The sequence below is a fragment of the Gadus chalcogrammus genome, unplaced genomic scaffold (genome assembly GCF_026213295.1).
Source record: "Gadus chalcogrammus isolate NIFS_2021 unplaced genomic scaffold, NIFS_Gcha_1.0 GACHA024, whole genome shotgun sequence".
NCBI lineage: Eukaryota > Metazoa > Chordata > Actinopteri > Gadiformes > Gadidae > Gadus > Gadus chalcogrammus.
In genome coordinates this window covers 60,063-87,764 of record NW_026613459.1, presented here as the reverse complement: position 1 = coordinate 87,764, position 27,702 = coordinate 60,063, and the positions used below count along the sequence as shown (strand labels likewise).

The following is a 27,702-nucleotide window of genomic DNA, read 5'->3' as shown; positions in this document are numbered from 1 at the left end:
ACTTGCTCCTTTGCTGAAGACGGCCCAAGCATTTGGGTCCAGGTCCCTGTTGAGCGTCCATGACCCTGCAGGAGGCCACACCCTGATGGGTCCTCACAGTGGGTCCAAGGCCCGATCCACCGGACATATCCCAGAAGAAGTCTCTCCAACATCCCCCATCCTCGGTGTAGAGCAGCCCTCACAGCAACCACCAACACATCCATCTGGCCGCAGCGCTGACGCTGACTGATCCGTTCCACAAGTTTATTTCAGGCTTCCACGCGCCGACCAGAGGCCGTCCCGGAGCCCAGCGACGCCAGACTGCGTTGACATTTGTCTGCACCACGGAATTGTTTCACAAACATCTCTGGTTGAGGTGGCACCGAGGAAAGGGCAGAGCTCGACACAATCTAAGTGTGTAGGGAGAGCAGACCACAAATGTTAACTAAACTGTCTCTGTGGTTCACCCAGTTATTCCTGACACCAATAAGATGGCAACATACAGACTTAAGGGATTGTATTTAGCTGGGTGATTGATGCACATGAAGCAAGAGAACATGCAATACAAGGGGTCCAAACACCGATCTAAATAAAACCTGGCACTGCTGACCAAACTCTGGTAACACTGCTAACACTAACTCTAACCCTCCAACAGAGAGCCTCGGGCCCTGGTACCTTACAGCAGAGAAGACAGAGCGAGCTCTGGTCTCACATTAAGGTCTCCAGCGCTAGGCTGTTCCCACAGATCAGGTCTCTCTCAGCACTGATCTAACCAACAGCTCTTAAGTCTTACCCACAGCTGCTTTAAGTGAACTACATTTATCAGAGTCAAAGTGAAGTCAATGGATTTCTATTCAGTCAAATCAAACGCTCCACCCTTGGCTCCAGAAGGGAGGGATTCAGCGACTTGTTGCCCACACAGCGTTCCTCTCTGCCCACAGAGGATCCAGCAGAGGGTGGGGCCTCTCTGGAGGCCCAGAGGCCCGGGCCAGAGGCCTCCTCTCCCCCCACACTGCCTGTGAGGGCTGGGGGCGTGGCCCAGGGGACACTGCCTCTCTAGGGTCTGCTGAACCAGAGGTTTGGAGATGGAGGTCCAGCTGTGCTGCTATGGGAGTCTAACCTGGGAACAATTATCCAAACACGTCTTCACAACAGAACCAACAAAAATAAATACTTAGAGAAATACCCCAAAACATTTATGTAAGAAATATACAGCGATCAGTCTTCAAGCTCAGCACTCCCAGACACGTTTAAACGTTTATCCTACCCTTAGAAATGAACCATTAAGAGCTGAACTCAAAGGGCAGCATGTTTACCCCCCCCCCCCCCCTTTAATAGGGGGGGGGGGGGGTAAACATGGGGGGGTGGGGTGGGGGGGTGTTTTAAAGCAGGGCTGGAGGAGGGTGCAGAACAGGGCTAAGGGTCTACAACAGGGCTAAGGGTCTACAACAGGGCTAAGGGTCTACAACAGGGCTAAGGGTCTACAACAGGGCTGCAGGCTGCAGTTGAACAGCAGTAGTGGAAACACCAAACCACAGAGCTATAAACAGCAGCGGGCGGCTGAGCTCTGCTTGGTTCGCCGCCACGCCCTTCCTGCTGCGCTGTCACATGCCCCCCCCATCGACGAGCCTGTAAACACTCCTGTTCTGCTCGTAAAGCGCCGTGTGTGAACATCTGTGTTGGGGAAGGTGAGAAACGTGAGGAAGAACGACAACAAACCAAATTTGGAATGAGCTCCAAAGACAGAATTTATTCAGTATGTTTAAAAAAATAATACACTATGGAGCGATATAAATATTACAAAATGGAAAGATAATGACAGACTTCACGATGACAGAGTATGGCGTTAAACCGCTTGTTACAGATAAATACAGTCCAATATTTCGGCCTCTCTTGGACATTAAAGGGTCCAACGGGTTTCTTGCTTGGCTTTGGCTGCTGTAGACGCTTTGTTTAAACATCCATGTGTCTGTGATGGTTCTGATGGCCTCGAGGCTCATCAGGTATCAGGCTAACAGTATTTTAACAAATACTTAGAATAGGCCTTCATTTCCATCCATAGAAGCGCTTCAAATAACCGCATCCATACACGAGTTGTAGGGTTAAACCTAACCCCAACTCTTAAACTAATCGTCACGGTGCATGTCCAGTTTACTCTCCCAGATTCAGATGTTTCTATTCCAGTCGTTTGATTGGCTGAGGGCTGTTCTCCTGTGGAACCAGACACCTCCAGGATTTAGGGTTAGGGTTAACCCTAACCCTAACCCTCCAGGATTTACACTCTTTCAGTTTACACTCCCTTCTTGTCTTTCAGTCACTGCTTTGTTCTTTTAAAATCATTCTACAAACTCTCTCCCAAAAAGGACAGCTCATGAGTCTTCATATGCTGTCCTGGACACTTCAGAAGGTAATTAGAAACACGTCTAAAGATTGATCGGCTCCCACTTCCAATTAAATAGAAATATCTTTGGCAGGTATATTTCGTGATTGTACTGTGTGCGTGCGTTTGTGTTTGTGTCTCTCTCCATAGATAGGTCAGGGGTCAGATCAGGTTGTGACAACAGGCCAGACTGGGTTTAGGGTTAGGAAGCCCACCGCTCGGCTCTTCATGAGGCCTTTGATTTCCCGCCAGGCAGACGTTGTCGAATGTGAGGCCGGACGCGCGCCTAGGGACTTGGTTTGAGTCCCCCCCGGCCGCTTGCTCTGCGGTTCAGTCTTTGGTTCAGTGGTTCACTCCTCAGGGGCCCTAACACAGATGCGTGTGTTCCATACCCAGTCAGCTTCATGGAAAACATACAATACAGTGAAAGGGTTAGGGTTAGGTTAGGGTTACCCTTAGCCTAACCCTACCCAGTCAGCTTCATGGAAAACATACAATACAGTGAAAGGGTTAGGGTTAGGTTAGGGTAACCCTTAGCCTAACCCTACCCAGTCAGCTTCATGGAAAACATACAATACAGGGAAAGGGTTAGGGCTAGGTTAGGGTAACCCTTAGCCTAACACTACCCAGTCAGCTTCATGGAAAACATACAATACAGTGAAAGGGTTAGGGTTAGGTTAGGGTAACCCTTAGCCTAACCCTACCCAGTCAGCTTCATGGAAAACATACAATACAGGGAAAAGCTTCCAGGAAAACAGAGCTGAGGACCTCAGGCGACCCACCGTCCTCCCTCCCTCCCTCCCTCCCTTTCTTCCTTCCTTCCCAGCTGCTGAGATCTTCTCCTCCTTCTCTCCTTCTGGGATGATATCGGAGTGAGGAGTAGCGGCCGTGGAGCCTTTGGGAGTGGGCCGTGCTGCAGAGACCCCCACTCGCTCCTCTGCTGGGTCCAAGAACACTTGAGGGTGAGCAGAACAAGCACCACCACCACCACCACCTCCTGGTCCCAGCCCTCAGCACTTGGTGATCATGGTGTCCTCGCTGGACCTCCTGGAGTGGTCGGTGGCCACCAGCAATCTGAGGTTGTTTCCTGCTGACCGGATGCGCTCCCTGCCACTGGGGGAGGGGGGAGGGAGGGAGAAAGAAAGAGAACCAATAAACGAATGAGAGGAACACTAAAGTTTGCTAAAAGACATGAAAACGTATTTTGTACTCGATGACACCCAATCCCAGCATGCATCTGTGAGATCAAACCCATTGTATATAATAGGGTGGGATATATTTATATACATTAGTGCTGTCAAGCGATTACGATATTTTATCGCGATTAATGTCATAGGTAACTCGCGATTAATCACAAAAAAAATTATATTCTAAATATCCCTTGATTTCGTGCTGCTAGCCTTTTGGTGAGATCAGAGAGTGTTGAGAACGACAGTAATAAAATATATTTGGTAAGATGGTAAGAAGAGAGACCCGCAATGAATTGAAACCGGTCCACTTGACATCGGGTAGGTGCATGACAGTGGTAGGCCTACCGTAAAACTTCAATAGCCCAGGCTTTTATTTGTTTCAACTTTCGAACAAAACTCTTGCTCAGCAAAGATGGGAAATACTATAACATTTATTATTTAAACCAGTATGAATATTCCTACCGTACGTAGGCCTATACACATTACCAGGCACACACACACACACGTCGGCGAAGTGGTAATCGGGAGAATTCCCGGTGGGCCGTTAAGGTTTCGCGGCTGTAGGGCTGATTACTGCGGGATAACAATATTGCGTTTATAAAAGTTCCGTCCGGCAGCCTGAGCTGTGCAACCGCAACCTTTCACTCAGGCCCTGTCCACACGAAGCCGATTTCATGGCGAAACCGCAAAGGTCTTGTACGGTTCGGCCTTACGTCCACACGAAGCCGGCGAATCCGCTGACCGAAACCGCAAACTTCGGAAACCACCCACGGAGGTGGTTTGAAATCTACCCGGTTTCGTTTTGGATTCGTGTGGACGCCTGAAACCGACCAAAACCGTAAACGATGACGTCATCGCCCCACCCCTCGACCCTCTAGCCAATGACTGTTAAGCCCGCGGAGTCTCACCCTTTATGCGCATGCTCGCCTCTTCTTCTTATTTATTTTCCTTCTGGATTGCTGTAGCAGAAGCAGCGCCCCTTATGGGCCTGGAATGTGTACTACAGAGTTTCTACAGATCTACCCGGTTTCGCTTGACTCCGTCTTTACGGAGATACTCCGAAACCGGATAGATCGAAACCGTAACTGTTTCGGCTTCGTGTGGACGGGGCCTCAGTCAACAAAACAGCCGCAACAACTGTCAACGTCGCAACCAAGTCGATTTTGTCTAGAGGGGAGTAACTGAGCGGCCCCTCCTGAAGTGGTACAGCCCAGGTGGGCCTTGAACTGCGATTGGTCAGAAAGACGTAACAGCTAATGACAACATTGAACTCTTGTGCAGGCTTGAACAGAGTCACACACAAACATACACACACTTTTAAGGAGTTTTTCACCCGCTCCGTATCCTTGCTTGCCCCAACAAGTTTGTGCGGCAGGCTTGTTGTTTTGTTTCCGGTGCAGCTAGATCCGGTATGGTGTTGTAGTTTTTCTAACGTAACGTAGTTGTTGCTAGACAGCAAGTGAAAAATCGACAACTGAAGAACGACAACGCCAAGCCAAAAGAGCGTTAATCGCACGATAAAAAAATCAACGCTGTTCAGATTAGTTTGCGTTAACGCTGTTAATAATGCGTTAAACTGACAGCACTAATATACATATATAAATATACATATATAATGTTAATATACAATATCTCTCAACATAGAGTAGGGCCATCTGACAGCTCTTCAGAGCTCTAACAGATCAGTGACAACTGAAGATCTCCGTTCCAGCTCCTCTGGTTTTGTACATTAGAGCTAACCCTAACCCTGACCCTCCCATCAGCCCTGAAGAGCCCCAGAGGGGTCGCTCTGCTGACCGAGGGGAGAGTAGAAACCCAGTAGATGATTCTCCAGCAATCACTTTATCTCAGGTAGACGATGAGACATAACGATTATTATATTATGATTGCATCGCCTTCACCGGCTCACCAGCTTCAGCAAGAGACTCAAGACTCAGTTGTTCAGAGTTCACCCTAACCCTAACCCTACCCCCACACCCCAACCCCACACCCCTCTTATGAACTGAATGCATGTTGTACATCATGGCACTTAAAATAGTACTTAGCATCGTGTAGCGTCTTATCCTAGCTATTTCGGGCTAACCTAGCGATTGTAAATGCTTGGCACTTGTTTCTATGAACATCCCTACTGTAGGCCTACCTGCCCGGGATTAGTGCTTACGTTGTTCCGGTTTGGAAAAATTATAGAAAACCTTTCCGCAAATGAGATCTTTGTAAACACAACATACACACATTGATATCAAATCAGTTCAGTCATACTGACACTCATCACTGACACAGACAATCCACACACACTCACCACACAGACACTCACCACAGACACAAATATAATCCACACAGACACTCACCACACAAACACTCATCACAGACACTCACCACACAGACACTCACCACACAGACACTCACCACACAGACACTCACCACACAGACACTCACCACACAGACACTCACCACACAGACACCCCACGAGGCATTAGGGGCTCTGGGGGTTAGGGGCTCTGGGGGTTAGGGGCTCTGGGGGTTAGGGGCTCTGGGGGTCAGGGCTCTGGGCTGTGGGGTGTGGGGGACTCACGTGGGGTACTCCATGCCCACCAGACTGACGCCGTTGACAGCTAGGATTCGGTGTCCGGGCCGGAGCTTCAGACAGCGGGCCGCTGGGGAGCCCGGGACCACCGACTTCACGTAGACACCGCTGGACCTCAGAGGGGTTCTCTGCACAGGAACACAACGGAGAGCTCAACATCCAGACCCCCACAGTCTGGTGGAGGACCCTAACCCTGACCCTAACGTCCAGACCCATTAGGAGAGCTGACCCGGGACTAGGGACAGCCATTCTGGAGAGGATGGATCTATTCATTTCACTGATAAACGGACATCGTTTCCACACGTAAACAGGGTTAATACTACAGCGAGGACCAAGGTCTCAGCATGGGGTCACTCCGTCCCTTCAGTGATTAGACTGGTGTGTCTGGAACCCTTAATGCTCCTGCTGAGAGTCTAATCTGATTAGCCCAGGCGGCAAACACTTCTCTGTACACCGCCTGCTCCGAGTCCTGCGACAGCAACTGGTACAAACTAGTGAGTGAGTGAGTGAGTGAGGAGGCAATGGTTGCGTGAGTGAGTGATCGGGTGAGTGAACAGGTCAATGAGTGAGTGAGTGAACAGGTCAATGAGTAAGTAAGTGAGTGAATGAGTGAGTGAACAGGTCAATGAGTGAGTGAGTGAACAGGTCAATGAGTGAGTGAGTGAACAGGTCAATGAGTGAGTGAGTGAACAGGTCAATGAGTGAGTGAGTGAACAGGTCAATGAGTGAGTGAGTGATCGGGTGAGTGAGTGAGTGAGTGAACAGGTCAATGAGTGAGTGAGTGAACAGGTCAATGAGCGAGTGAGTGAGTGAGTGAGTGAGTGAGTGAACAGGTCAGTCGGTGAGTGAGTGGAGTGTACAGGTCAGTGGGTGAGTGAGTGAGTGATCAGGATGAGTGAGTGAGTAATTGGGTGAGTGAGTGATCCTTACCAGTCCGTCCACCAGAGCCATGCCCAGACCATGTGGGCCTCGGTTGAGCTCCACGGTGAACACCTCATCTTCATCATCTTCATCATTCTCCGTGTGGTCCGTCTCCTCCATCACGCCTACACCTGCCCAGGAGGAGGAGGAAGGGTGGAGAACCTCAGAAGCAGAACGACGCTCATCAGACCCTACCCCTAACGCTCATCAGAGCTCCGTGGGAGCTGGGGGGGTCCTGAGGCCGGTCCACACTGGTATGTCCCGTCACATCACCCCCGCCTGCAGCATGCAACAGTAACGCTCCCAGCCTGCTCCCCCGCCTCCCCAGGGCCCCCCCCCCCCCTTCACTCACATGCAGCCCGTCTGCCCCCCCCCCTCCCGGGACCCCCGTGCAGAACAATGCCGATCAGGATTCCATGCGGCCGTCCGACTGTGAACTCCCATGACGGCTGCTGACCGCCTCCCTGACGCACCGCCGCCCCGCTGGCCGGATTAAGGGATCAGCCGCGGACCGGGACCACTGCCGGGGGGGCAGCCTCGCTGGACCAGCCTCGCTGGACCAGCCTCGCTGGACCAGCCTCACTGGGACCAGCCTCACTGGGACCAGCCTCACTGGGACCAGCCTCACTGGGACCAGCCTCGCTGGACCAGCCTCACTGGGACCAGCCTCGCTGGGACCAGCCTCGCTGGGACCAGCCTCGCTGGGACCAGCCTCGCTGGGACCAGCCTCACTGGGACCAGCCTCGCTGGGACCAGCCTCACTGGGACCAGCCTCACTGGGACCAGCCTCACTGGGACCAGCCTCACTGGACCAGCCTCACTGGGACCAGCCTCACTGGACCAGCCTCACTGGGACCAGCCTCGCTGGGACCTCACTGGACCAGCCTCACTGGGACCATTCTCACTGGGACCAGCCTCACTGGGACCAGCTTCACTGGGACCAGCCTCACTGGACCAGCCTCACTGGACCAGCCTCACTGGGACCTCACTGGACCAGCCTCACTGGGACCTCACTGGACCAGCCTCGCTGGACCAGCCTTGCTGGACCAGCCTCACTTGACCAGCCTCACTGGATCAGTCTCACTGGACCAGCCTCACTGGGACCTCACTGGACAAGCCTCACTGGACCAGCCTCACTGGGACCTCACTGGACCAGCCTCACTGGGACCTCACTGGGACCAGCCTCACTGGACCAGCCTCACTGGATCAGCCTCACTGGGACCTCACTGGACCAGCCTCACTGGACCAGCCTCACTGGATCAGCCTCACTGGGACCTCACTGGACCAGCCTCAAAGGGACCTCACTGGACCAGCCTCACTGGGACCTCACTGGGACCAGCCTCACTGGGACCAGCCTCACTGGGACCTCACTGGGAGCTCACTGGACCAGCCTCACTGGGACCTCACTGGGACCAGCCTCACTGGGACCTCAATGGGACCTCACTGGACCAGCCTCACCGGGTTAGGGTTAGGTTAGGGTCACCTAACCCTAACCTAACCTAAGGGTTGGCCTCACCATTAACAACCCCATCATCACCAACCCCCCCATCCTCAAACCTCAACCCCCATCATTAATCCCAGTGTTAATCCCAGTGTTATCTGACCTCCACAACATCATCTAATGAAGACCGCAGAGGCTGCATTCCCTTGAGTGCTGCTGTACTTCAGAGCTGCTGGAGAGGACAGCGATGGAGGCGCCTTAAAGCCTCCAGTAATCTGCTTCCCGGGGTAAGGGCGGCCAGACCAGACCGGCTTAGTGTTTTACGGCCAGCAGGTGAAGAGCAGGTCTGAGTTATCTCCTCTGTCCTCTGCATCTCTAAACCCTCTCTGCTCCTGCGACCGAACGGCCGCTCTGACTTTAGACTGAGACGCCATACAGCGGGGTCCTAGTGAGGTAGGCTGAGGGTTAAGGTAGGGTAGGGTTAGGCTAACCCTACCCTACCTTAACCCTAACCCTAACCCTAGTGAGTTAGGCTTAGGGTAAAGGTAGGGTAGGGTTAGGCTAACCCTATCCCTTCATCTAAATACTAGGGAACCCAACTCAGATGGGATTAAGACATCAATTGTTTTAAAACAAGTCAAATTGGTACTTCACGATGACCATATCCGTTTTCAGAGAGCAGGTCATCTGACCTAAAGCGCCCCCACACACACACACTAATTCCTGCAATCTCTACCAGCATTCCGCTACCTCACTTCTGGTGACCTCATCTCAGAGGCCTCCAATAACAACAGAAGCTGGAGAGGAAACGGGCTAGGAGAACACACACCCAGAGAGAGAGAGAGAGAGAGAGAGAGAGAGAGAGAGAGAGAGAGAGAGAGAGAGAGAGAGAGAGACAGAGAGACAGAGAGAGAGAGAGAGAGAGAGACCAGAGAGAGAGACCAGAGAGAGAGAGAGAGACCAGAGAGAGAGAGAGAGACTACTGTCAAGACCAGAGAGAGAGAGGGTTATATACCAACAGAACAAGTTGCAGCGAGAGACGGAGGGAGATTTCTATCTTCTGAGTCTGTGTGCTCACAAGGTCATCATAGGTGCTGCAGATGCAAGAGCTGTGATTGGAGGGTGCTAAGTTAGGAATGCAACAACCATCCAATTGGTTCAGCGAATCCCTCTTGTCTGTTGTCTCTTGCCTGGTACACCGGCCCTCAAGCAGACCCATGAAGGCTGGAGGGACCGGTGTACCAGACTGTTCTCAGGCAGCCCATGAAGGCTGGAGGGACCGGTGTACCAGACTGTTCTCAGGCAGCCCATGAAGGCTGGAGGGACTGGGGTTTCATATCTCTCTCCAGGACCGCTGGCTGTACTTCCGTACCCGTCTCGTGTGTGTGTGTGTGTGTGTGTGTGTGTGTGTGTGTGTGTGTGTGTGTGTGTGTGTGTGTGTGTGTGTGTGTGTGTGTGTGTGTGTGTGTGTGTGTGTGTGTGTGTGTGTGTGTGTGTGTGTGTGTGTGTGTGTGTGTGAGAGAGAGTGAGAGAGAGAGAGAGCCCCTTGAACTCTGCTCGAGTCCTACACCCAGGACCCCTCTGGGGGACCCCTCTGGGGGCCCCCGGGCGCTCCGCCCACCTGTGGTCGGCTGGGTCCGCGCCGGCCGGAGCTCCGGGTCCTGGGGCGTGTTGGGGGGCGTCAGCAGGCAGGAGGGGTCCAGGGCCAGGCCCTTGTGGCAGCCCAGGCCGGCCCCGCCCGGCAGCCCGTCCTGCAGCTCCAGGCTCCGCAGCTTCTGGGTCAGTCGCGCCTCGCCGCCGCTCAGCTCCCCGCGGGGGCCTGCCCCGCCTGGGGGGGGCCTCGCCGCCCGGGAGGGGGGGTCAGGCGTGGTGACATCCTGTTGGTCCTCCTCTTGTCGGGTCTCCTGAGGTCAACCAATCACAGAAGAGAAGGTTTAAGGCTCCGCCTCCAGACGGCGCGCCGAGGGGTCCTGGGGGGTCTCTACCTGCCGTGTGGGAGGGCCCGGGGCCCGGGTCTCAGAGGGCCCCTGGAGGAGGTCCTGCAGGCGCTGGAGCTGCAGGAAGAGGCCCCGCTCCAGAGGGGGCCCTCCCAGCTCCAGGTGGAAGGACCCGCTGGGCAGGACCAGGGGGGGGTGGTCCTCAAAACTCTCCAATATGTCAGCTGAGAGAGAGAGAGAGAGAGAGAGAGAGAGAGAGAGAGAGAGAGAGACAGAGACAGAGACAGAGACAGAGACAGAGACAGAGACAGAGACAGAGACAGAGACAGAGACAGAGAGAGGGAGAGGGAGAGGGAGAGAGAGAGAGAGAGAGAGAGAGAGACAGAGACAGAGACAGAGACAGAGAGAGAGAGAGAGACAGAGAGAGACAGAGACAGAGACAGAGAGAGAGAGAGAGAGAGAGAGAGAGAGAGAGAGAGAGAGAGAGAGAGAGAGAGACAGAGAGAGACAGAGACAGAGACAGAGAGAGAGAGGTTATTTGACGTCTCACTCCATGGCCTCCTCTCATGCTCCAGATGTTTCTGTGCCTGGGCCCCTGGGGGGGGGGCTGCAGCTGCTCCCCCAACTCCAATGAAGGAGGGAAAGGTAATTTGAAAATTAGTCCAAAATTACAAATGTTCATCCTTCAGTCGCAGGCCTCAGTAAGGCCCAGTTTTTTTTTTTTAATTCAATAATTAGAAATGTATATATATTGATGCGTATATTGTGTGTACTCGACACACACACACACACCCGTCCTGAGCGCGTCCCCGGCCTCGTCGGGGGGGGGGCTCCAGCCGGGAGGGGGGGGCCTCCCTGAGTTGTACTCCCTCAGCATGTGGTGCAACTGGGCGGGGTTCAGGGCGGAGAACTCCCCCCGCAGAGATCTCCAGGAGGCCTGCAACACACACACACACACACACACACACACACACACACACACACACACACACACACACACACACACACACACACACACACACACACACACACACACACACACACACACACACACACCGAGTGTGAGAGCTGGAGGAAGGACAGCTCTGCTCTTCAGTTCCTGAGAACCAGAGCCAGCTTCACGTGTCCTCAGCGTCGGTTCCCACGGACTAAAGCGCCTCCATGTTGACCTCAGACAGACACAGGTGGAGGCTGTAAGCTCATCAAGCTGATCCTCAGCACCACCCACTAAAGACGGCTGTCTATACTGTCTAACCCTAACCCTAACCCACTATAGACTAGGGCCCGACCGATTCATCGGCCTGCCGATTTAATCGGCCGATTATAGCCTTTTTGAAAATAATCGGCATCGGCCAAAAAGACGCAGATTACAACCGATTTTCTTTTTTTCTTTTTTTTTTAAATATTATTGCGCTTAGTATCCTGCAGATTGCGCTCCTACTCGCCTTGCTAACTAACAACTTTAGCTGGAGTAAAAAAGAGGAGATTGAATTTTACCGTACAACATGAAAGCACGCTCGCTCAGGCAGCTGCGTGCTCACCTCACCAATGTACACAAGACGCGTTGTTTGAGCATGTTGTGCCTGTTTTTCTTTAGGTCCCAGGCCATGTTAATTTGTTATACTGTAGACTCTAACGGTGAGACCATACTGCTCAGCACGCACGTGTTAGTCACTGCTCACGAGCGCAGCACATTGGGAGTTAGTTATTTATTTTCCATTTTACATTGCACTCATTTTTGACTGCAAATGTATTCTAAAACACTCAAAGGTTCTGCATTCAATTCACATATTCGTCAAAAGTGGTTAAAGTATATTTAAGGTATCAAAAACTACGTTTTATATGCTCTTTATTTTTTTTTATTATTATGTTTTATTATTATTACGATTTAATCAGCCGATTAAATCGTAATCGTAATTTTTCTCTGAAAATAATCGGCATCGGCACTCAAAAATCAATATCGGTCGGGCCCTACTATAGACGGCTGTCTATACTGTCTAACCCTAACCCACTATAGACGGCTCTGTCTATACTGTCTAACCCTAACCCACTATAGACGGCTCTGTCTATACTGTCTAACCCTAACCCACTATAGACGGCTCTGTCTATACTGTCTAACCCTAACCCACTATAGACGGCTCTGTCTATACTGTCTAACCCTAACCCACTATAGACGGCTCTGTCTATACTGTCTAACCCTAACCCACTATAGACGGCTCTGTCTATACTGTCTAACCCTAACCCACTATAGACGGCTCTGTCTATACTGTCTAACCCTAACCCACTATAGACGGCTCTGTCTATACTGTCTAACCCTAACCCACTATAGACGGCTCTGTCTATACTGTCTAACCCTAACCCACTATAGACGGCTCTGTCTATACTGTCTAACCCTAACCCACTATAGACGGCTCTGTCTATACTGTCTAACCCTAACCCACTATAGACGGCTCTGTCTATACTGTCTAACCCTAACCCACTATAGACGGCTCTGTCTATACTGTCTAACCCTAACCCACTATAGACGGCTGTGTTGTGGCTAAAACACTGTGTCATGACCACGCTGTCAATCACACGGAACTGGATTGACCCAAAGATGAGCTCTGCCTCCTCTCCTCGACCATCCAACACCACCCGACTTGCTTAGCAACCATCCAACACCACCCGACTTGCTTAGCGACCATCCAACACCACCCGACTTGCTTAGCAACCATTCAAACCATGAGAGGTGAGCCGGGTCCAGGACTCTTCAGGGACCCGGTCTCGTGGGGACCTGGTCTGGGAGGGGGGTCAGACGCTGTAGACCATAGTGACCCCCCATCTCCCCATGTGGGGACTGTAGGGATTAAATAAAGGTTGATTTGAAGAGACTTCTGTGTTTATGTGAGCTGAGTTCTCATCACAAGAACCCAAAGAGGACCGAACACAACAAAGACACAAACAGCCCAGCTGTAATTATGGGATGTTGCGGGAGAAAGACTCAGAATAACATGGAGGGAGTCAACCTGCTCTACTGAACAGACGTCCTACACACTGGATACTCAAACACACTTAAGTACTGAGCCCTGTGGTCTGTGCTCCGTGTGCCCTAACCCTAACCCCTAACCCCAACCCTAACCCTTACCCTAACCCTCACCCTCACCCTCACCCCTCAGACAGTATAACCCTAACCCTTACCCCAACCCCCTAACCCCTCAGACATTATAACCCTAACCCTCACCCTAACCCTCACCCTTACCCCTCAGACAGTATAACCCTTACCCTTACCCTAACCCTCACCCTCACCCCTCAGACAGTATAACCCTAACCCTAACCCCCTAACCCCTCAGACAGTATAACCCTAACCCTCACCCTAACCCTCACCCCTCAGACAGTATAACCCTAACCCTAACCCTTACCCTAACCCTCACCCCTCAGACAGTATAACCCTAACCCTCACCCTAACCCTTACCCTTACCCTAACACCCCAGACAGTACCCTGTGGGAGGCCTTCCCAGGGCTCTTGGGTATGTTGGATTTTGATTCCTGTGTTTTTGTTAAGTGGCTCAGTAGTATCAACAGTGGCAGCAGATTACGGCCCTAATCTCCGACACCAGATGGCCCTTATCATAAACCCAGAGGAGCAGAGCCGTTCCCTGGCGTGAGAACGTGACCCTGGTTCCTCCAGACCGTTCCACCTGCAGCGCTTTATGGCTCTGCTTTAACAACGTGCTTTACAACGATCTCCGGCTCCTTATTGTGGTGCCGTTTACCACGCACACAATAAAGCTCAACACGAACCACTGGAAAGAGGAGGTGAAGGAATCCTTAAGGGATTAAGGAGAGCCACGAAAAACAACAATCCCCTGTTTCCAAGACTAAAGAACTTCATTGCCAGCGACTGCTCTGTAATTGTTGTGCATATGACAATAAAACCATCTTCAATCTTTCTGTTTACTCTCTAGTCCTTAAGGGAGATCGGTTCAGTGAGTTTCTCCAAACTGCACCAGAACCATCCCTGCAGCCCTCAGAACTGCCTCAGACCCGCCTCAGACCCGCCTCACCCGCCACACCCGCCTCACACGCCTCACCCCTGCCTCAGACCCGCCCCAGAACCGCCTCACACCGCCTCAGACCCGCCTCACCCGCCTCAGACCGCCTCACCCCTGCCTCAGACCCGCCCCAGAACCGCCTCACCCGCCTCAGACCCGCCTCACCCCTGCCTCAGACCCGCCCCAGAACCGCCTCACACCGCCTCAGACCGCCTCAGACCACCTCAGAACCGCCTCAGACCACCTCAGAACCGCCTCAGACCACCTCAGACCGCCTCAGACCCGCCCCAGAACCGCCTCACACCGCCTCAGACCGCCTCAGACCACCTCAGAACCGCCTCAGACCGCCTCAGAACCGCCTCAGACCGCCTCAGACCCGCCTCAGACCCGCCTCAGACCCGCCTCAGACCCGCCTCACACCGCCTCAGACCCGCCCCAGAACCACCTCACACCGCCTCAGACCGCCTCAGACCGCCTCAGACCTGCCTCAGACCGCCTCAGACCCGCCTCAGAACCGCCTCAGACCGCCTCAGACCCGCCTCAGACCGCCTCAGACCGCCTCACACCGCCTCAGACCGCCTCAGACCGCCTCACACCGCCTCAGACCGCCTCAGACCGCTGTTGCTCTACCTCCAGCGAGAGACAAACCCACCGAAGGGCTCCAGGATTTAGTGTCCTGCTGTGACATCACAAACGGAGACGGACGTAACTGAAACCTCCTCAAGACACATAACAACTCTGCTCAATTGTCTCAAAGCTGTCCAATCGGCTTGAGACAAACAGGAAGTGAAAGACCAGCCCTTTACCTGGAGGAGGTTCTCTTTGGGCGTGGCCAGGACGTTGACGGCAGCTGACAGCTTCCTGAAGAATTCCAGCGCCAGGTCTCCCAGCCCCGCGCTCTGGACCCAGTCCATGAGCAGGTCCAGGTTGGCCCTGATCTGGACCCCCCGCGACCACTGGTAGAACCCGCCTCCGGAACCTGCAGCACAACAGAGACACATGAGACGGGTACGGAAGTACAGCCAGCGGTCCTGGAGAGAGATATGAAACCCCAGTCCCTCCAGCCTTCATGGGCTGCTTGAGAACAGTCTGGTACACCGGTCCCTCCAGCCTTCATGGGCTGCCTGAGAACAGTCTGGTACACCGGTCCCTCCAGCCTTCATGGGCTGCCTGAGAACAGTCTGGTACACCGGTCCCTCAAGCCTTCATGGGCTGCCTGAGAACAGTCTGGTACACCGGTCCCTCCAGCCTTCATGGGCTGCCTGAGAACAGTCTGGTACACCGGTCCCTCAAGCCTTCATGGGCTGCTTGAGGGCCGGTGTACCAGGCAAGAGACAACAGACAAGAGGGATTCGCTGAACCAATCGGATGGTTGTTGCATTCCTAACTTAGCACCCTCCAATCACAGCTCTTGCATCTGCAGCACCTATGATGACCTTGTGAGCACACAGACTCAGAAGATATAAATCTCCCTCCGTCTCTCGCTGCAACTCGTTCTGTTGGTATATAACCCACCCTCTCTCCCTCTCTCTCCCCCTCTCCCTCTCTCTCTCTCTCACTCTCTCTCTCTCACTCTCACCTCTCTCCATGAGGGCGTTGAAGATTGAGGCGTTGATGAAGTAGAAGAGGTAAGCACACAGCTGCCGCGAGATGTCCGGGTGGACCAGGAAGACCTTGAGCAGCTTCAGGGTCTCCGACAGGACGCCCAGGATCACCCGGACCCCGCCCGGGACCCGGAGCTGAACGCTCTCAGAGAACGGGTTCCCGTCCAGCAGCCCAGGTAGAGCGCAGTACATGCTCTGTGGAGAGAGACATATGGACAGAGAGAAAGACAGACAGATGGACAGAGAGAAAGACAGACAGACAGAGAGAGAGAGAAACTCAAGTGCTAAATATATTTAATGTCTAGGCCTAAATGAGGTAGACTGTATCTCCTAGAAACCTAGATTAAAACTAACTTAAAGGTAAAAAAAACATAAAAAGTATATCATAAAACAATTTACAGTCTTTGAAAAGATGACTAGATATCGGGTCTGAGAGCTTCCCTTTGCCTCAAGAGATGCAACCACCTTGTGGTATGAATACGTTCATACATAACCCTGCCACAAAGCACTGGCTGAATGTACTGAATGTGAACCCAGGCCTGAATGTTCTCAGTGGGCTTAGGTTCTCACAGCTTCAGCTTGAAGCAACACGCCCTGGCTTAGGGTAAAGAAACTTAGACAATCTTCCCAATAGGCTGAAAGCTGCTTGGAAATGGAGTGGACAACCAAACTACGACCAGAGGGAGATAGAACCAAACTACCACCAGAGAGAGATAGAACCAAACTACGACCAGAGAGAGACAGAACCAAACTACCACCAGAGAGAGATAGAACCAAACTACGACCAGAGAGAGACGGAACCAAACTACCACCAGAGAGAGATAGAACCAAACTACCACCAGAGAGTTAGAACCAAACTACGAGCAGAGAGAGATAGAACCCAACTACGACCAGAGAGAGACGGAACCAAACTACCGCCAGAGAGAGATAGAACCCAACTACGACCAGAGAGAGACGGAACCAAACTAAGACCAGAGAGAGACGGAACCAAACTACCACCAGAGAGAGATAGAACCAAACTACCACCAGAGAGAGATGGAACCAAACTACCACCAGAGAGAGACAGAACCAAACTACGACCAGAGAGAGATAAAACCAAACCAAGACCAGAGAGAGATAGAACCAAACCAAGACCAGAGAGAGATGGAACCAAACTACGACCAGGATGAGGCCAGAGAGAGAGACGTTTTTTTTGAATGATCAATGTCGACATTGATTATTCAAACACAGAGAGAGTCAGGGAGACAGAGAGAGACAGAGAGAGGGAGAGAGACAGACAGAGGGAGAGAGACGGACAGAGGGAGAGAGACAGAGAGAGGGAGAGAGACAGAGAGAGGGAGAGAGACAGAGAGAGGGAGAGAGACAGAGAGAGAGAGACAGAGAGACGGAAGTAGAGAGAGGGAGACTAGAGGGACAGAGACGGAGAGGTGTGACCTGGCTGTCTGGTGTGGACAGACTCTGGACAGTTTGTACAGATGAGGGGAAAGGTATCGGGAAAGCGGATGCAGGAAATCCCAGCCCAGCGGCAGCAGCTGCTTAACCCTCACCCTGTTTCCATGTGAAAATAGACAGGAGAGTCATGCAGGGAGCAGCATATGGAACAAAGTGGCCCTGGAACCGTACTTTGAGATACATCACGGCCAAACACAACAGCCTCAGCCTCAAAACACAACCCACTTAACGTCACAACACAACCTGCTTAAAGTCACAACACAACCCGCTCATGGTTACCCATCATGCCCTTGGGGACTGTGATGTGATTCACTTACAGGTCCTTACAACTGTCACTTCTGGCACAGCGGCCGTTCTCACACAGAAGTCCACACACACACACACACACACACACACACACACACACACACACACACACACACACACACACACACACACACACACACACACACACACACACACACACACACACACACACACACACACACACACACACACAAATTCCTCCCCACCTCTTCCTGGATCGCCCCCTGACCAGCGTTGCCTTGGTTACATGCTTTGCCGAGAGTCTGAGCCGGTCTGGATGGGGTCATGCTGGGGTCAGGGTGGCGAGAACTTCCATCAGAACAGCAAATCGCTAACGAACCCCCGGGTCCACAACTAGCCTCCCGTGTAGTCCAGTGTAACCCTTCTGCAGACCGCCGCGTTAGGGCCGACCGCCGCGTTAGGGCCGACCGCCGCGTTAGGGCCGACCGCCGCGTTAGGGCCGGCCGCCGCGTTAGGGCCGGCCGCCGCGTTAGGGCCGGCCGCCGCGTTAGGGCCGGCCGCCGCGTTAGGGCCGACCGCCGCGTTAGGGCCGACCGCCGCGTTAGGGCCGACCGCCGCGTTAGGGCCGACCGCCGCGTTAGGGACGACCGCCTCGTTAGGGACGACCGCTGCGTAGCGCGGCTCCAGAGGACCTATCGGAGCTCACCTTGGTCAGGTAGTAGACGGACTGCTGGAAGGTGAACATGATGACCTCCTCCAGGACCGTCATGGCCTCCTCGCAGGCTGCCCGCGTGGCCGCCAGCTCCGCCCCGTAGCCTGGGGGTGCAGCGGGGGGCGGCGTTAAGGGAGACGTCTGACACCAGCTCAGCTACCTAATAATCAAGTATTCCTTTTCTTTTATTCTAATCCTCAAGTATTTCTAAACAGACTTGATTAACACAGCCGTGTAATGCAACTGATATTGTCTGTAGCAGCATTAGCCATGTTCCTCCCGCCCCGTACCCTGGTCCTCTGGGGGCCCCTGGTCCTCTGGGGGCCCCTGGTCCTCCCGGCCCGGCCTGCGGGGGGGCAGCAGCCCGGGGACCTGCCGCTGGATGAACTGCAGCAGCTCGATGGCGTTGGCCATCCAGAGCAGCAGGGGCCCCAGCCCGGGGCCCAGCTGCTCCATGCTCAGCAGCCCGGCCCCCGCCTCTACCTCCGCCCCGTCCCAGGGGCCCCTGGGGGGGGACACAGCCTCAGCAACACGGCACTCAGACCCCCACGGTGTATTGGGGCTTGGGGTTATTAAAGTGTGTTCAGTCGTCATGGCTACAGAGAGAGGGGGTGGTCACCATTTAGGAAGGTGGAGGACGAATAGGAAGGTGGAGGACAGTGGAGGACCAATAGGAAGGTGGAGGACGAATAGGAAGGTGGAGGACAGTAGAGGACCAATAGGAAGGTGGAGGACGAATAGGAAGGTGGAGGACAGTGGAGGACGAATAGGAAGGTGGAGGACCAATAGGAAGGTGGAGGACAGTGGAGGACGAATAGGAAGGTGGAGGACGAATAGGAAGGTGGAGGACAGTGGAGGACCAATAGGAAGGTGGAGGACAGTGGAGGACCAATAGGAAGGTGGAGGACGAATAGGAAGGTGGAGGACAGTGGAGGACCAATAGGAAGGTGGAGGACGAATAGGAAGGTGGAGGACAGTGGAGGACCAATAGGAAGGTGGAGGAAGGTGGAGGACAGTGGAGGACCAATAGGAAGGTGGAGGACAGTGGAGGACCAATAGGAAGGTGGAGGACAGTGGAGGACCAATAGGAAGGTGGAGGAAGGTGGAGGACAGTGGAGGACCAATAGGAAGGTGGAGGAAGGTGGAGGACAGTGGAGGACCAATAGGAAGGTGGAGGACAGTGGAGGACGATTAGGAAGGTGGAGGACGATTAGGAAGGTGGAGGAAGGTGGAGGAAGGTGGAGGAAGGTTTATGAAGGTGGAGGAAGGTGGAGGACCAATAGGAAGGTGGAGGACAGTGGAGGAAGCTGGAGGAAGGTTTATGAAGGTGTATGAAGGTTTATGAAGGTGTATGAAGCTGGAGGAAGGTTTATGAAGCTGGAGGAAGGTTTATGAAGGTGTATGAAGGTTTATGAAGGTGTATGAAGGTAGGGTTAGGGTGGCAGGAAGGTGGCAGAAGGGTTATGGGATGTTCCAGGTAAAATGATTATCCAAACAGCAACACTTAGTTAGGTTCAGTATTACTCTGTCCAGGTATTAGTTAAATGGATAAAGTGTGATTCATGCTGTGGTTCACTTTGTTCCCACGAGTTAGGGTTAGGGTTAGGGTTAGGGTTAGCACAGTACAGTTACATGTTCACGGGTTAGGAGATAATCCCTTAGCCCGGGCCCTGATTTGTTTGGGGAACTATTTGGGGTCAAAGCAGAGAGGTAAAAAGGCTGACGTGTACAATCAGAAGAAAGCCTGTCACTGAAACAACTTTAGAGTTCAACAGAGGACTGCTGCCTTCATTCTACTGAACCAGAATGACTGATTGTGACTTCTGAAAGTGTTATATTGTCATGTAAGCAATAAAAAAAGTGCAGCAGTAGCAAAACAGATTAGAACCGTTAAGTGAAGACAGACCGTCCAGCTAAAATCTGACACACACACACACACACACACACACACACACACACACACACACACACACACACACACACACACACACACACACACACACACACACACACACACACACACACACACACACACACACACACACAGACAGAGACAGAGACAGACAGATATTACTCACGTGTCTGGTTGCGTGGCTGCAAGCTCCTTCGTCTTCTCCTGGGACGGGGGAAATAGAAAAGAAACCCTTTTAACTTTGCTTAACCTTAACAGTTTTGAGTTTTTTTCTCTTTATCCCGCTTCTGATCGCCTCTTCCCTCCCCGCTCCGAGTGTGGAACATGATGCCGCCCCATTTCGGAGGTTTCCGATCCCCCACACTTGCGGAGTAAAGACAGGAATACGGTCTTCCGGACTCACCCACATCACCAGCTGGATCTGGCCGGCGATCCGCAGCAGAAGCCTCCGGAAGTGGGCGGGCTGGAAGCTGGCGGCCGCGTGCTGGATGCACAGGCTCAGCAGGAAGGCCGCGGTCAGCTTGGGCTCGGGGCCGCCGGGGTCCACCAGGGCCAGGACCTCCTGCAAGACCCGGTCCTCCTGCCCCAGGTCGTAGACCAGCGAGGCCACCGAGCCGTCCGGGTCCCGCCAGCAGGGGGGCCTCCGGGGGGGCGTCCCGCCAGCCCCCTGGGCGAAGGAGGAGCCGCAGGAGAGGCAGGAGGACACCGGCCGCCCCGCCTCCTCCGGGCGGAGCCGGGCCATCCAGGCCGGGGTCCGGGCGTCGCCGGCCGGGCGGGTGGGGTCCTTGAACATGAAGAGATAGTGGCCCCCCAGCCCCACCAGGTCCCCCGGGGCCAGCGCCACCTCCCCCCCCAGCGGGGCGCCGTTCCGGGTGACGGCCGCGCCGTGGAGGGGCCTGAGCAGGGTCAGGGTCTGGGAGGGCCCCCCCGCCGGCTCCAGGCGGCGCACGCAGCAGTGCTGGGGGGCTACGTCGGGGGCGGAGAGCACGATGTCCACCTGCAGCCGCTCCTCGTCCTCCGCGCTGAGCGGCTCCACGGAGCGGCCGAACACAGTGGAGCCCCCGCTCAGCAGGTACACCACGAAGTCCTGGGGGGGGGTTAGGGTTAGGATCACGCACCAGGTCCTGCCCACGCCCCCCCCCCCCCCGACATTAAGAGGTGGACTGATCGATGCCCCCCATGTGGACGGCCCACGACCCAGATCATGGCTTAAGTCATGTTTGATATTGTAAATGGGTTGGCAGCGTCAGCGTATCTTATACGAGGTCAGGGTTAGGCTTAGTGGTGTATCTTATATGAGGTATGGTTCAGTAGACTCAGGTCAGGGTTAGGGTTAGTGGTGTATCTTATACGAGGTATGGTTCAGTAGACTCAGGTCAGGGTTAGGGTTAGTGGTGTATCTTATACGAGGTATGGTTCAGTAGACTCAGGTCAGGGTTAGGGTTAGTGGTGTATCTTATACGAGGTATGGTTCAGTAGACTCAGGTCAGGGTTAGGGTTAGTGGTGTATCTTATACGAGGTATGGTTCAGTAGACTCAGGTCAGGGTTAGGGTTAGTGGTGTATCTTATACGAGGTATGGTTCAGTAGACTCAGGTCAGGGTTAGGGTTAGTGGTGTATCTTATATGAGGTATGGTTCAGTAGACTCAGGTCAGGGTTAGGGTTAGTGGTGTATCTTATACGAGGTATGGTTCAGTAGACTCAGGTCAGGGTTAGGGTTAGTGGTGTATCTTATACGAGGTATGGTTCAGTAGACTCAGGTCAGGGTTAGGGTTAGTGGTGTATCTTATACGAGGTATGGTTCAGTAGACTCAGGTCAGGGTTAGGGTTAGTGGTGTATCTTATACGAGGTATGGTTCAGTAGACTCAGGTCAGGGTTAGGGTTAGTGGTGTATCTTATACGAGGTATGGTTCAGTAGACTCAGGTCAGGGTTAGGGTTAGTGGTGTATCTTATACGAGGTATGGTTCAGTAGACTCAGGTCAGGGTTAGGGTTAGTGGTGTATCTTATATGAGGTATGGTTCAGTAGACTCAGGTCAGGGTTAGGGTTAGTGGTGTATCTACATCTGTAGATAAATACTGAGGAACGAATGAAAGAGAAACCCAAACACAAATGAAACACTGACCACCATGACTTTATGGAGTGAAAGAATTTGTAGAAATAAAAAAACGGGAGGTTTAATTTAAACCAAAAAGCCATGAAACCTTAAAACATCAGAGAAACAATCTGTTTTTATGTTTTCAGAATTAACTGGGCCGACAGAAGTGTAAAAACACAGTTTCACTCTTTTTTTATAACAGTGTTTAGACTCCAGACTGAAATAATTCCACATCTCGTTGACATTCCCCGTAAACATAAGTCTGTTGCTTCCAGAGCAGGAACCCTAAGCCTATTCCTAACCTCCTCTTCCTCAGAATGAAGTCATTAACAGGGAGCCAACTCATGAAATGGGATTATTAAAGAAACTAAATCCTTATTTTGTATGTACGTGACAATTTATAAAACGTCATTTCTGCAGTTTCGTATGTTGATTACAGACAGCTGAATTGCTTGTCATACATTTGTTGATGACTTGTTTATGAGGGACACTCACCAATACTTCCCTGGCAGTGTGTTACTTTATAGTACCAATAAAGAGCGCTTGTTTAACACATTATCTTCTAAGAATAGAATCAACGTCAGGCTTATCAACCTTTGAAAGGAGAGGAGTCACATTGTGATAGGAAACCATCCTCTGTCAATCATTCATCAAGTCACGATCAAAGACAACAGAAAAATAATCCCCCTTGACCATGATGTCGTTGGTCTGGGATTCGTCACAAAGCGTGTATTAAGAAGTATTTTCTTAGGAGCCGGCGACTCTAGGAGCCTCAAGGCAGTTTAAGGATGTTTTGTCTGATTCTAAATCACTTCAGTACGTAAACAACTCAACATTGTTCATTAAATTAGAAGGAATTAAATATGATATAGTATTATCAGGTTGAAGTATTTACAGTTCATATTTACAGTAATGCAACAAGTATTCTTTCTTTCTATTCTTCCTTTGTGGGGAAGAGATGCCTTGCTTCCCAGTAACGGTTAATAGTTCTCTATTTGGTTTTTCTCTCGTTAAGAGAGTTCGGGGGGGGGGGGGGATCTTTCATGGCCCTCTCTTGATCTCTCAGGATCGATTCTGGCTTGAGTAACTCGCTAACTTTGGAGGTGGGCCGTGTGGTACCAATGTGTTGGCCCAGCAGTCAACCTTCTCCCAGTGGTCCTGGGGTTCATGAGTGGACCCTTAGCGAGCCGGTCGCTCCAACCAATGACGGACTGGAATGATGCATCTGAACCAATGCGATTGGCTGCTGGCTCACCTGCTTGTGGCTGTAGCCCTGGAGAAGCAGGAAGTAGGGGAAGTCGAAGGGCGGGTGGACGGAGAACTGGGTGGAGCAGTCGTCGCTGCTCTCCGTCTCCTCCTTCTCCACCCCCAGCCGGCGCTGCACCTCCTTGTCTGCCTCCGCCTCGGGGTCCTCGCTGAGGGGGGTCTGTGGGGCCCGGCCCCCCGACAGCAGGTCCATCTCGCTCAGGCTCCTCCAGAGGCCCGGGTCAGCGGCCCCGCCGCCCTCCAGGAACAGGGAGGTGACCCGGGCCCGACCCCGCTGCGTCAGCCGGCGGGCCTGGGCGTTGAGGCCTGGGGGGGGCAGACAGACAGCAAAGAGTCAACACCCAGAGGACGACCTGGGGGGGTTAGGGTTAGGGTTAGGGTAACCCTAACCCTAACCCTGGGCGTTGAGGCCTGGGGGGGGGCAGACAGACAGCAAAGAGTCAACACCCAGAGGACGACCTGGGAACATGAAGACCCTCCTGATCCGCTCCCTCTCCCTGGGGGGGGCAGAGCGGACCTGGTCCCCAGACCGTGGACCTCTGACTCCCTGGGGGGGGGCTCACCCTGCTATCAGCAACAGGAGAGCCGCTTCCTCCTGCCTGTTCACCCCCACCCCCACCCCCCACCTCCACCCCCATCTCCTTCCTCCAGAGGAAGGAGAGGAAGGGAGTGAGACGAGGGAGGGGAGTGAGACGAGGGAGGGAAGGAGAGGAAGGAGAGGGCGGGAGCGGGGGCCCCCCCCCCCCCCCAGCGTAAACACCATTCAGCCGTTTGTTTCCATAGCCGCTGGAATGTGGAGCACATCACCCGACATGTCACTCCGACGCGTCACCCTGCTCACCCAGAGCCGACAGCCTGAACCCCCTGAGCCCCCACACCCCCCACCCTAAGAGGGTTAGAGGGCCCAGCGCCTCTACAATAAAGATAAGGGGGGGGGACCCCCATTAACAGCTTTTGTTAAGCCTTAACCCTCCTTCCCCCCCCCCCCCCCTCCCCTGTCTGTTGATAAGACAGACAATGAGCCCCCGATGCCCCCCTCCCAAAGGACCAGGGGGTCAACAGCTATATAACCCGCCCCGGCTCATTTAAGTCCAATCAGGGGCTCCCTGCCCTGATTGGTTCAGTTGAGCCATCAAGCCTGTCAATCACGAGTGTGTGAAAGCAACAGGACTGGAGACTTAGAGAGGGAGGGACCAAAGTCACCAAAGCTCCCTATTGGATGGACTCTCCATGAGAGGCTGACAGCAGTCAGTGTTTAATGGGTCGGGGTCAGGGTCCGGGGGGTCAGGGGTCAGGGGGGGTCGGGGTCAGAGCGGGTACCTGCGGTGACGGTGTCCGTGTCCTGCGCCCGCTGCTCCTCCACGCTGCCCCTCCTCTGGATCTCGAAGCGGCGGGAGAATCCGTCCTTGGGCTTCCAGAGGGACTGCAGCACCAGGGGGCGCTCCTGGTCGCCCACCACCCGGAAACACTCCCTCCTCCACTGGTGGTCCGCCCCCGTCTGGCCAATCACGTCGCACAGCAGGTAGTGGCTGGGGTCCTCCTTCTCCAGACAGTACCTGTAGACCCAGAGGAGGAGGAGGAGGAGGAGGAGGAAGAAGAGGAAGAGGAGGGGGAGGAGGAGGCATCAGAGGAGCAGGAGACAGAGGAGGAGGCATCAGAGGAGCAGGGGACAGAGGAGGAAGAGGAAGAAGAAGAGGAAGAGGAGGAGGAGACAGAGGAGGAGGAGGAAGAGGATGAAGAGGAAGAGGAGGAGGAGAAAGAGGAGGAGGAGGAGGAGGAGGAAGAGGACGAAGAGGAGACAGAGGAGGGGGAGGAGGAGACAGAGGAGGAGGAGGAGGAGGAGGAGGAAGAGGACGAAGAGGAAGAGGAGGAGGAGAAAGAGGAGGAGGAAGAAGAAGAAGAGGAGACAGAGGAGGAGGAGGAGGAGACAGAGGAGGGAGGAGAGCGGAGGAGGAGGAAGAGGAGACAGAGGAGGGGGAGGAGGAGGAGGAGAGGGAGGAAGAGGAGGAGGAGACAGAGGAGGAGGAGACAGAGGAGGAGGAGGAGGAGGAAGAAGAAGAGGAAGAGGAGGAGGAGACAGAGGAGGAGGAGGAGGAGGAGGAAGAGGACAAAGAGGAAGAGGAGGAGGAGAAAGAGGAGGAGGCATCAGAGGAGCAGGAGACAGAGGAGGAGGCATCAGAGGAGCAGGGGACAGAGGAGGAAGAGGAAGAAGAAGAGGAAGAGGAGGAGGAGGAAGAGGAGGAGGAGGAGGAAGAGGACGAAGAGGAAGAGGAGGAGGAGGAGGAAGAAGAAGAAGAGGAGACAGAGGAGGAGGAGGAGACAGAGGAGAGAGGAGGAGGAGGAAGAGGAGACAGAGGAGGGGGAGGAGGAGGAGGAGGAGAGGGAGGAGGAGGAGGAGACAGAGGATGAGGAGGAGGAGGAGGAGGAGGAGGAGGAGACAGAGGAGGAAGGAGAGAGGAGGAGGAGGAGGAAGAGGAGACAGGAGGAGGAGAGGGAGGAGAGGGAGGAGGAGGAGGAGGAGGAGGAGGAGGAGGAGGAGGAGGAGGAGGAGGAGGAGGAGGAGGAGGAGGAGGAGGAGACATCAGAAGGAGACATGATGAGGAGACATTCCCAGCGTGGTTTGAGGACGGATGGGCTGAACCTTTGTTGAGAGAAATGAAAATCCAGAAAGTTGATCCATGAACAGACCACTGTCCAGAACGCTCACCTCTCCAGAGCCTCCTTCACCAGCTCCTTGGCGCTGGAGTGCACGGTGGCCAGCACGCTCTTGTAGTGCGTCCCCTGGCAGATGTCACTGCCGAAGACCTTCAGGATGCCTGGGGCAGACATCTGACTGGACAGTTCCGCCGGGTCGTCCTGGGCCAGCCCCTCCCCCGCCGCAGCCCTCCGCCCCGCGGCCCTTGGTCCGTCCCCCGGGCTGGGACTCCGGGTGAATACGGTGGACAGACGGTTGTTGTGCCGCCGTATCTTGCTCTTGGCCGGCTGCCTGACGCCCGCTCCCTCGGCGGAGCGCACCGTGACGTCCGAGTGGTTGGACCTGAGGGAGGGGAAACATCAGGAGGAATTCAGGCAATCGGACTTAATAGCCACACAAGAAGTAACAGCATGAAACGCCATAGAAACGGAGGCGTTACAAACCGTAGAGTCGGATCAAAGAGTCCGTGTTGAATAAAGAGCTTATTGATGTTTAGAGGTGACTTACTGTAAAGAACCATTGCTTGGTTTCCTCCCCAGTTTGGCCAGCTTCCTCTTCGGAGAGCCGATCAACAAGCCCACCGGGAAGTTCAGGGCTTGTTTGGATAAGTAACTGCTCCTCTCCTCCGAGATCATGGTGCCTGTGGTTCACTACCAGACTGAAGTAGAAGGTCGAGGTGCTCAGGAGCGCTCCATGCTCCAGCCCAGTCCTCCGTTAGGATGAGGGAACCTCCCGGTTCTGCCGGTAGGGTTCAACCTCCTGACGAGGACCGTAGCGCTGCACTTGTCGTTGAGTTGCACGGTGAGTTGTTGTTGATGTCCATGTCCGCCAAAGAACCTTTCGTTGGTATCCGTCACACAGTCGCCGAATCCAGAAGGAAAAGTTGCGTTAAATGTTTTAAATAGTTAAAATAAATCCACTATATTATTGTGGTCAAAAGCAATCCATGGAACGCAAAATGTAGGTGAAAGTCCACAACAGGAACACTGAACTCTGCAAATGAGACACCGACACGAAGCACCCTCCACACGCCGCGTCCCGGTACCGTCAGCCGCCCCTACAGTCCTCGTCCGCTGGTCCGTTAGAGGAGATACCCTGAGCTCGTCTCCCTGACGTCCTCCGCGGCCGAGTAGGCCTACTCAAAAAGTGAGGAGCAAGAGTTCTGCCCCCTGCTACTACCGCTCTGACGTCTCCGGGCACATGGGGCGATGGGTGATTTACGGCTGGAACGT

At 53.7% G+C, this 27,702-nt stretch overlaps 1 protein-coding gene across 2 annotated transcripts; it reads right to left on the bottom strand.

Annotated features, from left to right (window-relative positions):
• Positions 1-1,563: 1,563 nt before the first annotated feature.
• radil2a (Ras association and DIL domains 2a) lies at positions 1,564-27,702 on the bottom strand. Of its 2 annotated transcripts, XM_056584888.1 has the most exons (16): positions 26,978-27,701; positions 26,483-26,812; positions 25,096-25,331; positions 23,765-24,081; positions 20,814-21,497; positions 20,577-20,614; positions 18,789-19,003; positions 18,493-18,602; positions 16,043-16,262; positions 15,270-15,442; positions 11,225-11,369; positions 10,481-10,656; positions 10,117-10,399; positions 7,064-7,185; positions 6,122-6,261; positions 1,564-3,472 (listed from the first exon to the last, which is right to left on the bottom strand). In XM_056584888.1, the coding sequence occupies exons 1-16, from the start codon at positions 27,103-27,105 to the stop codon at positions 3,370-3,372; spliced, it is 3,420 nt and encodes a 1,139-aa protein (XP_056440863.1). In that variant the 5' UTR covers positions 27,106-27,701; the 3' UTR covers positions 1,564-3,369. The 2 variants fall into 2 exon arrangements, with proteins under 2 accessions (XP_056440863.1, XP_056440864.1); XM_056584889.1 differs by lacking the exons at positions 1,564-3,472; positions 6,122-6,261; positions 7,064-7,185 and having other exon boundaries at positions 10,198-10,399; positions 10,485-10,656; positions 26,978-27,702.